Below are 15129 nucleotides of genomic sequence, written 5' to 3' on the forward strand. Positions count from 1 at the left end.
TTTGGTTTCAGAATTTCTTTTTATTCTTAATGAAAATTCCAAAGAACTTTTGCTTGGATTTTGTTGTTGTTATCTCTTAACATTTATTTTGTTTGAAATTAAAACAAAATTACACAACACGGGCATACACAAGCACATTCCATTGAATGTCAGAATGATGATGTCATCATACATCATGAAGTCTTTGAAAAACTTGTAAGAGTGAAAGTGAAAAGGACATTTGACAACTTAGTAATATTAGTATGAAAATAGTTCTCATGCGAAGTGTATTTTTTTGTGTACATTGTTGAATATGTAAAAGTTGAGTTGTAAATTCTTTGTTATTGTGTGATGGGGAGAACAGGTACCTACCCTGGTACAGCATGCAGCATTTTAAAGAATAGCTTGACAGTTTCAAAACTGTAAATGCGGGCTGGGGATGTGGCTCAAGTGGTAGCGCGCTCGCCTGGCATGCGTGCGGCCCGGGTTCGATCCTCAGCACCACATACAAACAAAGATGTTGTGTCCGCCAAAAGCTAAAAAAAAATAAATAAATATTAAAAAATTCTCTCTCTCTCTCTCCTCTCTCACTCTCTTAAAAAAAAAAAACTGTAAATGCACATACATTTGGTGTCAGTGTTAGAATTTATTCATGGCTATTATGCACAAATATGCATAAATGCACAGAAAATATGTGTTATAGCATTGTTTGTCATAGAAGAAAATTGCCAGTCATGTCTAGGGTCTGTAAAAATTAGTTATGATATTAGTAACCATAGTTTAAAAATTAGTTACTATGTTAGTTGAAAGCTCTGTAGGATTGATAGACAAAGTTGTCCAGAGTTGAAGCTAAGTGCAGAACTGTACATAATTAGCATATCAGTGTGTCATAGAAAACAAAAGGAGATGCATATAGTTATAACCAATTTTTGAAAAGACATAAGGAGAACTTGATGGTGGTTATGATTGGAAATCAGTTGAGTGCTTTTACATTTATTATCTTTTGCTTCCTAAAAGGGAAGAACATTTCAAAGGCATAAGTGAACTAAATATATGGTGATAGAAATTATTGGAGGCATTTGTGAATTCAATTTAAGGAAAAAAGGAAGAAAGAGTTTCTGGCATTGTTTTAGTTTTCTTTTCTGCCTACTGGTTTTAAAGAATGACTGCTCTAAAAAACAATATGTACTGCTATTTCTCCTTCTACCTTCTCATTTCTGTGCTTTTATTTTGTACTTCTGTTTTGTGAAATTTTCTCTTTGCCTCAACTGCTGAAATTCTATCTATCCTTCAGAAAAAGAAGACCCACCATCTTTATGAAACTATTTCCAATTACCTTAGTCAGAAGAGAGATCTTTCTTTTTGAACATTTTGAGTTATTTATAGCCATTCCCTCATTTCTATATACAGGCCAGGCAGTGTAAGTATGCTTTCATGTTATTTCTCTTCACCTTATGAAGTGTTATCTCATTGTGCAGATGGGGAAAACATGCCTTGGAGAAGTCTAGTATCTTCCCTACATCATTGTACTGAGAATACATGGCTTCAAGGATGGATTTTATCTATAAACCTGCTTTTTATGACACTTTCATAAAAAGAAGCCAAGAATAGTTAATTTTCATGTTAACATTTCTTTCCTTTTTAGAGTTAAAAATTGTTTTTGAAATAATTTTAAACTTACAGAAAAGTTTCCAGAAGTGTTCAAGGTTTCCTCTGTACACATTCATGTTTCTCAGTTGTTCATTTGCTTTTGTAATTATTCTTTCCACATATATTTTTTTGTTCCCAATATTGCTTTTTCTTAGTTGGCTGTCCTTCCATTTCCTCGTTGAATACAGACTTACAGTTAACTTAAGTCTAATTGGTTTTGGTTTGTTAAGCTTTATCAAGTTCTTGCCATGTCACTAAGACTTCTTTCCTTTGACCTAAAGTTTATGGTTCTTGAATTTGGATAATCATTGCAACACTGCTGTTATGTCATTTCCGAGCCAAAATGCTGCCTGCTTTAGGAAACCAGTACTTTTCTGTATATTATTTTTGAACACCTTAAAGTATGATATCATTGGAATTATTCACAAATTCTCATCTGTAGTATACTCACCTTTCAGGCTGATAAAGCTCAGTCTGACAAAATACCACTGGGTGGATATATTAGTCTGCTCAGGTTGCCATAACAAAATACCACAGACTGGGTGGCTTAAACAACACAAATTCATTTTCTCAGTTCTGAAGCCTAGAAGTGAAGGTTAAGTTCCAGCAGGGTTAATGTTTGGTGAGGCTTCTGCTGACTTGCTACCTGCATTCTTTTTTATTTTAAATTTTTTTAGTTTTAGGTGGACTCAGTATCTTTATTTTTTTTTTAACGTGGTGCTGAGAATCGAACCCAGTGCCTCACGCATGCTAGGCAAGCACGCTACCACTTGAGCCACATCCCTAGCCCCTACCTGCATTCTTAATGTCTCTTCATATGGACTTAGTGTCTTAGAAGTCTCTGGTGTCTCATTTTCTTTCTCTAAGGACAGTAGTCCTACCAGTTTAGGCCCCATTCTTAAGATCTTACTTACCTCTGTAAAGTTCTATATTCAAATATAGTTACATGGGGGTTAATACTTCAACATAAAAATTTTGAAGGGACATTATTCAGTCTATAACAGTAGAGCACTTGTTTGTTTCTTCTTCTCCTCCCCCCCCCCCCCCTTTTTGGTACTGGGGATTGAACAGATGCATATAGTTACATAACCAATTTTTGAAAAGACCTAAGGAGAACAGGTTCTTGCTAAGTTGCTCAGGGCATTGATAAATTACTGAGACTGGTTTTGAACTTGCCATCTTCCTGCTTTAGGCTCCTGAGCTGCTGGGAGTATAGGTGTATGCCACCATACCTGGCAAGCACTGGGTTTATACAAGAGACCTAGGTTCATATACTAACTCTGTCTTGAATTAAGTGTGTAACCATGGCCAAATCACTTAACCTCTGAGCTTCCTGATTCTATACCTATAAAAGGTAAGGATAATAATTTTTACCTTATTGGTTTGTTAAGAGATCCAAGTAAAACAGAAGTTATGACATCACATTATGAACCAATGATTCTCAGGCGTGTGCCACCGCACGCCTGTAATCCCATCGGCTCAGGAGGCTGAGACAGGAGGGTCACAAGTTCAAAGCCAGCTTCAGCAAAGCTGAGGTACTAAGCAACTCAGTGAGACCCTGTCTCTAAATAAAATACAAAATAGGGCTGGGGATGTGGCTCAGTGGTTCTCCTGAGTTCCATTCCCAGTACTGGGGGAAAAAAAATGAACCAGTGATTCTCAACCCAGACCGCTATCAAAATCATTTTTAAAAAGAAAATTGTTTTAGGGGCTGAGGGTGTAGCTCAGTGGTAGAGTATGTGACTATCATGTGTAAGGCTCTGGGTTTGATTTTTAGCACGCCCCCCCCCCCCCGCCAAGTTCCTACAATTTTCAGTATAACAAATAAGGAGCTCTGTTCTGACCCTCCCCCAGTAAGTAAAACTGAGGAAAATTATAGTATAAAGCCTCTGGAAATGGTTCTGGAACATTCAGAAGTGAAAAATGAGGGGAAAAAGCAAAAATGGGCAGAAATGAAGGGATAAATGATTCAATAATAAGTCTGAGGAGATGTTAATACCCTACTAGGTAGAATCATAACAACTAAAGTCATTAAGGAAACAACACCATAAATGAAAGATAGTAGTTTATTATCTGTGCATGGTACATTCTAATGCTGTCAGTGGAAGTTTTAAACTACATATATACTAAACCCTGAATACAAGCTGCAACAGTTGTATGACAGCTGAGATAGCATCTAAGTGAATAATGGTTAGATAGCATACATAGCATTGATAAACTGGATGAACATAAGGGGTTATTTACCTTCCTGGCAAGACAGTAGAATGGTGTGCAGTTTAAAACATAAATTGTTTATTTCTAGAATTTTTCTGTTTAATAATTTTGGACCATGATTGGTCACAGGTTAACTGAATACTCAGAATGCAAAACTGCTGCAGATAAGGGGTGGACTATACAAATCAGATATGAAGAAGGACACATTATATGTGACCTTATAAAAATTAGAATTATGAAGAAATTGAACCGTTTTATCCCAATAAATTAAATGGCTGCGACATTTTTTTTTTTCAAAAGAAATACTATCAAAACTGTTTCAGTAAGGAATAGACTACCTTATGAAGGCATCACAAAACTACCTACAAAGAAAAGCCTAGGCCTATCTGATTTCACTGCTGGATTCTACTAAACATTTAAAGAAGAATTATCACTAAATCTTCACAAACTCTTCCAAAAAGCAGAACAGGAAGGAACACCTCCCAACTCATTTTTTTAAATATATATTTTAAGGTGTAGATGGAGACAACATAATGCCTTTATTTTTATGTGGTGCTGGGATCGAACCAGGGTCCCGTCTGTGCTAGGCGAGCGCTCTACTGCTGAGCCACAATTCCAGCCCCCTCCAAACTCATTTTATGAAGCTTGTATTACTTTGATACTATAACCAGAGAAAGGCATTTCAAGAAAACTACAGACCAATATTACAAATATGAACATAAAAGTCCTTGTCAGAATACTAGCAAACTGAATTCAACAGCATATAAAAAGGTTTATACATCATGACTAAGTGGAATTTATCCTAGAAATATGATTGATTTTAAATAAAAATCAATTAATGTAATGTATTAGTAAAATTTAAAAAATTCTGTCATCTCAATAGACGCTGGAAAAAACATTTGATAAAATCCATCACCTTTTTCTGATAAAAACAGTCAACTAGAAATAAAAGGGAACTTCTCAACATGACTAAAGTCCATCATTCCTATTGATGAAATACTGGTTGCTTTGCTTTTGCTTAATCTGGTATAAGACAAAGATATCTGTTCTCTCCACATCTATTCGATTTTGTACTGAGGTTTCTAGCCAGAGAAATTTAAGAAAAAGGAAGAAACAATATCAAGGTCAGAAAGGAAGAAGTAAAGTTCTCTTACACATGACATGATCTTGTATATCCACTAAAAAGTTAGCACTCATATGGCAAAATTGTAGTCTATAAGACTAATATGTGAAAATCAGTTGTGATCTATAGGCTTGCGATGTACAGTCTGAAAATGTAAAATTCCATTTATGATGGCATAAAAATAAAATATTAGGAATGAATTTAACAAAAGAAGTCTAAACTTGTAGAAAGAAATTAAAGATGATCAAAATAGAAAAGTATTCTATCTTAATGAGTTGGAATTTAACATGCCTAAAGTGCCAATATTCCCCAAATTGACAGATTCAGTGCAGTTCTATCAGAATCCCAGTTGGCTTCTTTATAGAAATGGAGAAACTGATTTCTCAAATTCATGTGGAATTTAGGAATTCATAATAGCTGAAAAATCTTGAAAAAGAATTTCAGTAGGAAGAATCACTCGATTTCAAAATTTAGTATCAGACAGTAGTAATCAAGACTGTGGAATTGACAGGATAACACTGTGTGTGTGTGTGTGTGTGTGTGTGTGTGTGTGTGTGTGGTGCTGGGGATTGAACCCAGGGCTTTGTGCATGTGAGGCAAGCACTCTACCAACTGAGCTACATCCCCAGCCCAGGATAACACATATTAACTTATAGGTCAGTGGCATAGAATTGAGTGTTAAGAAATTAAACCATGAAAAAAAAAAAAAATATATATATATATATATATAATTATGGTCAACTGGTTATCAACAAGAGTGTTATTATAGTCTCTTTGAGCAGTTTTAACAAAATACCAGAGACCGGGTGACTCATAAGCAACAGAAATTTATTTCTTACAGTCTGGAGGCCAAGAAGTCCAAAATCAAGATGCTGGGAGATTCTGTATTTAGTGAGAGCGTGCTTCCTGATTCATAGATGGATGATATTTTCACATGGCAGAAGAGTCAAGCAAACACCCTGGTATCTCTTTTACAAGGGCAATAATCCCTTTCAAGAGGGTTCTATCATCATGACCAAATCATACTGGCCCCACCTTCCAACACCATTACAACAGGAGTTAGGATTTCACATACAATTGAATTTTTTAGGTATACAGATGTTCAGTCTATAGCAGTTGCCAAGACCATTCAATGAAGAAAGAACAGTTTCACCAAATACTGTTGGGAAACTGCGTATCTGCTTAAAAAAGAAGTTTGACTCTCACCGTGTAGAAATCTAACTCGAAATGGATTACAGACTTATATGTAAAAAATAACGTATAAAACTCTTAGAAGGCAACATAAGTAAGGTCCAGGATTCTTTTTTTTTTTTTTTAAAGAGAGAGAGAATTTTAATATTTTTTAGTTTTCGGCGGACACAACATCTTTGTTTGTATGTGGTGCTGAGGATCAAACCCGTGCCGCGTGCATGCCAGGCGAGTGTGGTACCGCTTGAGCCACATCCCCAGCCCCTAGGATTCTTAATATTATGACACTAAAAGCATGGACAAGAAAAGAAAAAGATTAATTTGGACTTCAAAATTAAAAACTTTTGTGCTTGGAATGATACCATTAGGAAAGTGGAAAGATAACCTATATAATAAAAGAACATTTACAAATTATAGTTGATAAGACAGTTATCTGAAATGGATAAAGAATTCTTACAACTCAAAAGTAAAAATAAACCAATTAAAAAAGGGACAAAAGAATTTGAATAAATTTTATTTGGAGATATTACAGTTAGCAAATAATTAGTTTGAAAAGATGCTGTATTTCATTAAGTCTTCAGGGTATTGCATACCAACACCACAATGAAATATTGCTTCATATGCACTAGAATGGTTAGGTTAAAAATCTCAATAGCAAAGTGTTAACGAGGACGTAGGGAAATTGCAACCCTCATGCTGTTGATGGGAATTTAAAATGGTAAAGCCACTTTGGAGAAACAGTTGGATAGTTCCTCAGTTGATAAACATATTACATACCTCAGCATTTCCATTCTTATGTATATAGCATGAGAAATAAAAGTTTGCATATGGGAAAACTCATCTACAAGCATTTATAGAAACATTGTTCATAATAGCCAAAAGGCAGAAATAGCTCAGATGTCCCTCAGTTGATCAATGATTAAATGTAATTGGATATGTACATAGAATGCAGTATTTTTGAGCCATAGAAAGGTCTGAAGTACTGATACATGCTACAATGTAAATGAGAATAGTTTTGCCAGATATTGTTGGGAAACTGCATAGTCACTTAAAAAAAGAAGTTTGACTCTTACCTCTCATCAGTTAATTGAAGGAAGCCAGTCATAAAATATTGCATATTATATGATTGTGATCACATGATTTGTCCAAAATAGGAATGTTAGTTAAATGATACAGTGTTCTTTTTAAGGTGATGAAAGTACTCTGAAATTCACTCCAGCGATGGTTGCACACAGCTGTGAATACAGTAACCCCCCCCCCCCCAAAAAAAAAAGCAAAAAAATGATGCATTATGTATTTTAATAAAACTTTTTAAAATAATCAAATCATTTTTGGTGACTCTTTGGGGTGAGTTTAGGCATGTATATGTTTAAGACTGAGCTTGTGGAATAGCAAAGCTTATGATAGTTAACAGTAAGCTCAGCTGTTCTCTCTCCACACTTGTAGAAATCATGACCACCCCAGGAAAAGAGAACTTTCGCCTGAAAAGTTACAAGAACAAATCTCTGAATCCTGATGAGATGCGCAGGAGGAGGGAGGAAGAAGGACTACAGTTACGCAAGCAGAAAAGAGAAGAGCAGGTAAGTTCTTGGTTTATTTCTTATAAAGAACTTAATGCTCCATATTAAGAAGGAAATCTCACTCCCATTTTTATTTTAACGTTTAATAAAAGTTTCCCTTCCCCTTCTATAAAATCAACATATTTTGAGGATAGGGAAGAGAAGGTACTGAAAAATGGATTAAAAAAATGGGTCAATCTCTCAGTTTCCTATTTTCTCAGTATAACTACTATTTAATATTTTGGCCTATATTTTGTTTTTCATAAATTGATGCTTCCTTCTTAAGATTTTGTACATGTTGATTCTCAGATGACCAAAAAACATTGCTTCTTGTTATAAACTTTAATTTGAAAATTTATAAACATAATACAAAAATAAAGAGATAATGAAGCTTATAAACCCATACCTGCTGCTTCTTTTTTTCTTTTTTTTTGGGTGATGCTGTGATTGAACTCAGGGCCTTGTGCATGCCAGGCAAGCACTCTACCAGTAGAGCTATATCCCCCCAAAATGTGGCATTTATACACTAAAAAATAACAAGATCATGGAATTTACAGGGAAATGGATGGCATTGGAGCAGATTATGCTAAGTGAAGTTAGCCAATCCCTAAAAAACAAATGCCGAATGTCTTCTCTGATATAAGGAGGTTGACTCAAAATGGGATAGGGAGGAAGAGCATGAGAAGAAGATTACCACTAAATAGGGAAGAGAGGTGGGAGGGAAAAGGCGGAAGAAGGGGAATTGCACGGAAGATGGAAGGAGACCCTCATCGTTATACAGAATACATGTATGATGTTGTAAGGAAAAAAAAATCTAATGTGTCCCATTAGATTGGGTAGAGAGAAGTGATGGGAGGGGAGGGGAGGGGAAGGGGGAATAGGAAGGGCAGCAGAATAAAATAGACATTATTATTGCTGTATGTATATAAGTGACTGTGTGACCAATGTGATTCTACAACCTGTACAATCAGAAAAATGAGAAATTATACCCCATTTGATTCAAATGTATGAATTGTCAAGATCATTGTATTGTCATGTGTAGCTAATTAAAAAAAATATATAGAGCTATATCCCTAGCCCCACCATACCTGCTTCCTATTTGTTTACCTTTACATTCCTTTAGTTTTAAAGTAAAATTTCAGGGAATGTATCTTTTTATTCCTGAATGATTTCTGTATTATTCATAAGAACATTTATGACATTGGGTTTTTAAATTTTTTTCCTTTTTTAAAATCATTTTTAACCTGAGAACATCTTATAAGAGCATTGGGACTTAGCCTCACTGTATCTCCCTTTAAAAGTGCTTAGGACTAGGCTGGGGTTGTGGCTCAAGTGATGGAGTGCTCGCCTAGCATGTATAAGCACTGGGTTCGATCCTCAGCACCACATAAAAATAAAAAATAAAGGTATTGTGTTCACCTACAAAACACACCACACACACATAAATGCTTAGGACAAATGGTTCATCACTTTCTTTTTCTTTTAATATTTATTTTTTGTTGGACACAATATCTTTATTTTATTTATTTTTATGTGGTGCTGAGGATCAAATCCAGGGCCTCACGTTTGCTAGGCGAGCGCTCTACAGCTGAGCCATAACCCCGGCCCAGTCTATCACTTTCAACAGACATTTAAAGGCCTAAAGCTTAGGTGACTGTTTTTTTTCTTTTGCTAAGAATAGACTTTCTAGTCTTGAAGGACCTTTTGACCCCCACATTATAAAAACTTTATAAAGGTGAAGGCATATAAATGAGTGAGAACCCTTCATACCTGAAAAATAAGATAATCTGTCATAAATATTTTGCAATTACAGTGAAATACTTATGTGGTGCTGAGGATGGAATCCAGGGCCTCGCACATGCAAGGCAGGTGTTCTGCTGCTGAGCTGCCATCTCAGCCCCAACACATACTCTTGAGAAGCACAGCTCTAGATAATTTAGGTGAAATCGAAGAGTACATTACAGTCTCAGTGTTTTCTTTGTTAGGGTTGTAGATGTTTGAATCAAGCACTTTATTATTAGCATTATCATCATTATTGATAAGGGTACTTTGTAATATTATGAAAGACTTTATATTGAGTATAGTGAATAAAGTTATAAATTCTTTCTATCTTATCATCATTCACAGTAACTATTTATTCATAAAAGGGTTTCTTTTGGATTCTTATTGCCTCTCTCCGTCTGTGGATTTATTATCCTTTTGTTTGGATTAATTTATTAGATTCTGTTTTTGTGGTAAAGTTCCTTTTCTTTGAAATCAAAAAACATTGTTATATACTTATATTCACCTATATAAATGTGAATGTATGCATATATGCAGGTGAACACAGGTACTGATCTGAATATAATCTCACACGTAGGGATTGTCTTTAGTATAAAGCCATTTTAAGTTGTGGTAGTGGTACTCTATCATTAACATAGTGTTTTATTTTGTTTCTTCTTGGCAATTGCTAGTTCATACAATTAAACGCTTATAAAATTTACATTAAAAATAAAATTTTCATATTAATTGCCTGAAGGTAGATGCTCAAAGTACTTAGTATATCAGCAAGTATGACCTTCATACATCTGACTAAAACAATTTTTTATTGGAAGTTTACCATATTTATTGTATGAGATCAGAAATTGCATTAGGGCTTTTATTAGTTTCTGGAGACTGCTCTATAAAATTTTAATTTTGTCATTTCACATATACTAACTTGTATGGCCAGAACTAGTAAGAGTAAACAGGCTTCCCAATACCAAAACAGTACTTACTTCACGCCTAATTTCTAAAATAGTAAACATCAGGAAAACACAAATTCATTCAGGGACTGTTTATCTTTGCACAGTTGCTTTGTCATCTATCTGAAAAAGTAACTGGCTTACACCAACTGAGCAGTTAGATTTGAGAGTAATATAGGAGTGGATGCTGCCAAATATACAAAAGATATCTAGCTTTTAGGGCTATCCCTTCAGTATATAAGAACTTAATATTTGTTATCCAGCAGCACTATATAAATGATCTTTGTGCAATTGGCAATGACAGACCAAATTAAAGTTTATTTTTGGTAGAGCATTTTACTATTTATTAATGCCTTTCTAATTGAGCTCTTACTTTCTCTTTTTCTACAGTGCTAGGGATTGAACCACTGAACTGTTATTTCCAGCCCCTTTTCATTTTATTTTTTTTTAAGATTTTATAGTTGTAGATGGACAGCATGCTTTTACTTGTTTAGCTTTTTATGTGGTGTTAAGGATTGAACCCAATGCCTCACGTATGCTAGGCAAGCGCTCTGCCACTGAGCTATAGCCTCAACCCCTCCTTTTTATTTTTTATTTTAAAATAGTGTCTTGCTAAGTTGCCCAGGCTGGTCTAAACTTGGCATTCCTCCTACCTCATTCAGCCTCCTGAGTAGCTGGGATTACAGCTACCATGCCCTGGTGGTAACTTGTAATTCTTCACATACAGAAAGAACACTTTGTGTTTACTAGTAAAAGTTTTTGACACTTGCTGGCTCAGTGTCAGTGGGTAACACAAGTGTTGTTAAAAAGTTCATAAAAAAACAATGATGAAGAATGGAGACTTTCTTGTTATTAAGAGTTACAAGAAATATCTTCTGGAATAACCAAGATGATAAACTCTGGATAGCTAGTATTTCCCATTAATTATTTGACAGACTAGGCAACCTGTAGTCTGTAAATAAGTGTATGCAAATCATGATTTTTTTTCCCAAAAAAACCATTTTTACTTGGAATACTTTGTGTACCAAGTTGAAAAAGCCCAGTAATGCTAAAATACTTGAAAATACTTGAAATAATTTTTCTGCTTGCTTTCTCAAATAAGCCACTTTCAGCTCTCTTCAATGTTCAGTGTGGCTTCGACTGTTACATTTCTAAATAATATGTGTATATTACTGTGTAACTTTTTCAATTTGAAGTATTATCTATTGATGTTCTTTTGTGATAGTTGAAGATTTAAATTCTTATATAACTTTCCATTTTTCCATTCTCCTAGTACAGTAATATTTCATTATGTATGTGTTATCCACGCTAAGTAGTACACTGTGGTTACATTTTCTTTTTTGTACTTTCTTTTTCTTGGAATATCCTCCCCCCACTCCTTTATTAAACTAGTTTGGCTTTCTTCAGATTTTTGGACTAAATTTTTTTCAGTTCTGAGTCTTTCTACAGCTTTGTGTGGTTTATGGACTTGTTTCTCAACAGTAATCCCTCCACAGAATTTTTAGGTTTGATCTTCCATTATAGTGACTCATGGCTTTTCTAAGCCTGCCTTTTATTGTCATAGATATGGTTAGGGGTTACACATTTCTTCTGATTTCAGTAAATTAGAATAATTTATGGTTTTTGTCTTTCTTATGATTACAGGGTGGTGTTTCTGAGGGTAGGCGGATAGAAAGGACTGTTATTTTTAATTTGTATAACTCATCCTGAAAGGCAGATTGTTTTATTTTTGTTACTAGTGGTGTGAAAATTATATTGATTTAGAAAAGAAAAGTTGTATGATCTATTTTAATTCTTCTGTTGTAAATAATAGAGCTGTATGATCTATTTAATTGTATGTGAATAATACATTGTTGTGAATAATAGAGTATACAGTTCTAGAATAGTGCACTGGATTAATTTTAGTAATTTTGAAGTATGGATGATAATAGTTAACTATAGAGTATTGTATGTATGTCAGGTAAACACTTTATGAATTAATTCTGTCAGCTAAACTTCAAGGTGAGTTATTTTTTTATGAAATTTTATGTGTAGATTGAGATTGTGAGCCACAAATGAAAAATTTAGATTTTATTGGATGAAATTCAATCCAGGTGAATGTCTTTAGATAATCTCTGTGATCCTGGGAAATATATAATATAATATTTTTATAAAAAATTGAAAAGGGAAGGATATACATTCATTACTGACATTCGTAGTTTTTTTTTTTTTTAAATCTCCCCTTGTGGTTGCAGCAGTTCAGTGGAAATGACCTTGGTCCTAAAGAATAATACTCTTTGTCACTTGAAGGAACCTTTGAAATCATCTAGACCAGTAATGTCCAAATTGTGTTCTGTGGAACTTTTTTTTTTTTTTTTAATTGTTTGTTCCTTTCCCTCCCCCTCCCCCTCCCCCCTCCCCCTCCCTCCCTCCCTCCCTCCCTCCCTCCCTTCCTTCCTCCCTTCCTTCCTTCCTTCTGTAGGTGGACACAATACCTTTATTTGTTTATATTTTTTTGTGTGGTGCCAGGGATCGGACCTAGTGCCTCATGCATACTAGGCAAGTGCTGTACCACTGAGCCACAACCCCAGCCCTTCTGTGGAACTTTGAGATTCTGAATGTGTCTCCTCCTAGTTTTGTTTTCTCTGAGACATTTGAAAGCTAGTATGGTAGCCACTACCCACAGGTGGCTATTGAGCATTTAATATGTGGCTTATTCAGATTGAGATGTCATGTAAATATAAAATTTACACTTGAGTTTTGAAGATACAGTAGGAAGAAAGAATATGAAGTATCTTTTCTTTTTTTTTTTTTTAAAGAGAGCGAGAGAAAGAGAATTTTTTAATATTTATTTTTTGGTTTTCGGTGGACACAACATCTTTATTTGTATGTGGTGCTGAGGATCAAACCCAGCGCCACACGAATGCCAGGCAAGCACACTACCGCTTGAGCCACATCCCCAGTTCATGAAGTATCTTTTCTAAATTGACAACATATTGAAACCATATTCTGGGCATGTGAATTAAATATTATCAAAAATTTTTAATGTGGCAACAAGAAAAATTTTAAAATTTTATTATATTTCTATTGAACAGATGTAGATCATCTGCTGGATAACAAAACTCTGGAATTTGAGTGATTTGCCTAAGATTATATAGTAGATTAGTGGAACCAAAAGCCTCTTGCATCTGGATTAATGCTCTTTCCACAGGATTATATAGCATTAGGTTGATCTAATGAAAGTTATTTGGTGACTCCCTGTGGCACAAATCTTGTGTTCATTTTGCAGGGCAGTATTAGAAAGAAAGCATATTTAAAATTGATGGTCAAAACAATGTTTGAAGTACTTAGCTCACTCCTTATTAGTACTGACTATTAAGTGAAATCAGTCGTACCTTTTGGAGACTAGTAATAAATCTCTGATTCTGTATGACCCCAATTCACTTACAGAATTATTTTATTAATAATGATTTTTACATTTACTCATGATGCTGGGAACTTTTCACTCGAACAGTTGCATAACTTGCATTTTCCCCCAGCATTCTATTGCTTCATGAATTGTTTTTTCAAATTGAATATGCCATACACTTCTTTCTTCTTTTGTGCTTGTTTTGTTTTGTGATGTTAGGGATTGAACCCAGGGCTTCTCAACGGTAGGCAAGCATTCTGCCAGTGAGTTACATCCCCAACCCCTTAACCTCATTCTTAACTTTCATCAAACTAGTTTTTTAAGAACTTTATGTATGTATGTATGTATGTATGTATGTATGTATGTATGTGGTGCTGAGCCTCAAACCCAGCGCCTTGCACGTGTTAGGCGAGTGTTCTACTGCCGAGCCACAATCTCAGCCCCCATGAAAACCAGTTTTTGTTCGTGCTTCTTTTAGGTAATAGTAGTAACTGCATGTTGGTCAGCTTTTTTCATTGTTCCGCCTGCTGTTTTGAAACTGCTACTAGAGTTTCTATCACTGCATTAGTATCATTTAAGATATCTTGAAAGTAATTGTGTTTTAAAAACAAAACATTTTATTGTATTTTCTGTAATAGACTTTTCCTCCAGTAGTTTTGAATGCTGTTGACTTAGCTTTGCTATTCCAAGTCAGTTATCAGATCAGCAATTGTATTTTTCATGACCAGTTGTAATATTATACTAAAGACACTGTCTAAACATTTATAATGTCAGTAGATAAAATTTTTAGTGATTAAATATGATTTTGGGATCCATGTGTTTTATTTATGTATTTTTATATATATATATATATATATATATATATATATATATATATATATATATATATATATATTTAGTTAGTTAGTTAGTTAGTTAGTTAGTAGATGGGCACAATAGCATTATTTTATTTTTATGTGGTACTGAGGATTGAACCCAGTGCCTCACATGTGCTAGGTGAGTGCTCTACTACTGAGCTACCATCCTACTCCTGGAATTTTGTACTTTAAATAATCGTAAACTAAATAAAAATGAGGGGAGAAATTCATATAAACAATAAAAAAGTAAGGAAACAAATTACCTTTTTTTATTTTTTGGTAGTTTAGATGGACAGAATACCTTTATTTTATTTGTTTATTTTTATGTGGTGCTGAGGATCGAACCTACTGCCTCATGCATGCTAGGCAAGCCCTCTGCCACTGAGTACATCTTTTTTTTTTTTTAATTTTAATTAGGTATATATGACAGCAGAATGCATTTTGATTA

General features: G+C 34.5%; 1 protein-coding gene across 1 annotated transcript in view; it reads left to right on the top strand.

Annotated features, from left to right (window-relative positions):
• Positions 1-15129, top strand: part of Kpna1 (karyopherin subunit alpha 1) — a 64825-nt gene that overhangs the window by 11005 nt on the left and 38691 nt on the right. Inside the window, exon 2 of the mRNA XM_027935931.3 lies at positions 7601-7734. Within this exon, the coding sequence (XP_027791732.1) occupies positions 7606-7734 (129 nt within the window). The 5' untranslated portion in view covers positions 7601-7605. The remainder of the gene's footprint in view (positions 1-7600; positions 7735-15129) is intronic.

The sequence above is a fragment of the Marmota flaviventris genome, chromosome 8, assembly GCF_047511675.1.
Source record: "Marmota flaviventris isolate mMarFla1 chromosome 8, mMarFla1.hap1, whole genome shotgun sequence".
Taxonomy (NCBI): Eukaryota; Metazoa; Chordata; class Mammalia; order Rodentia; family Sciuridae; genus Marmota; species Marmota flaviventris.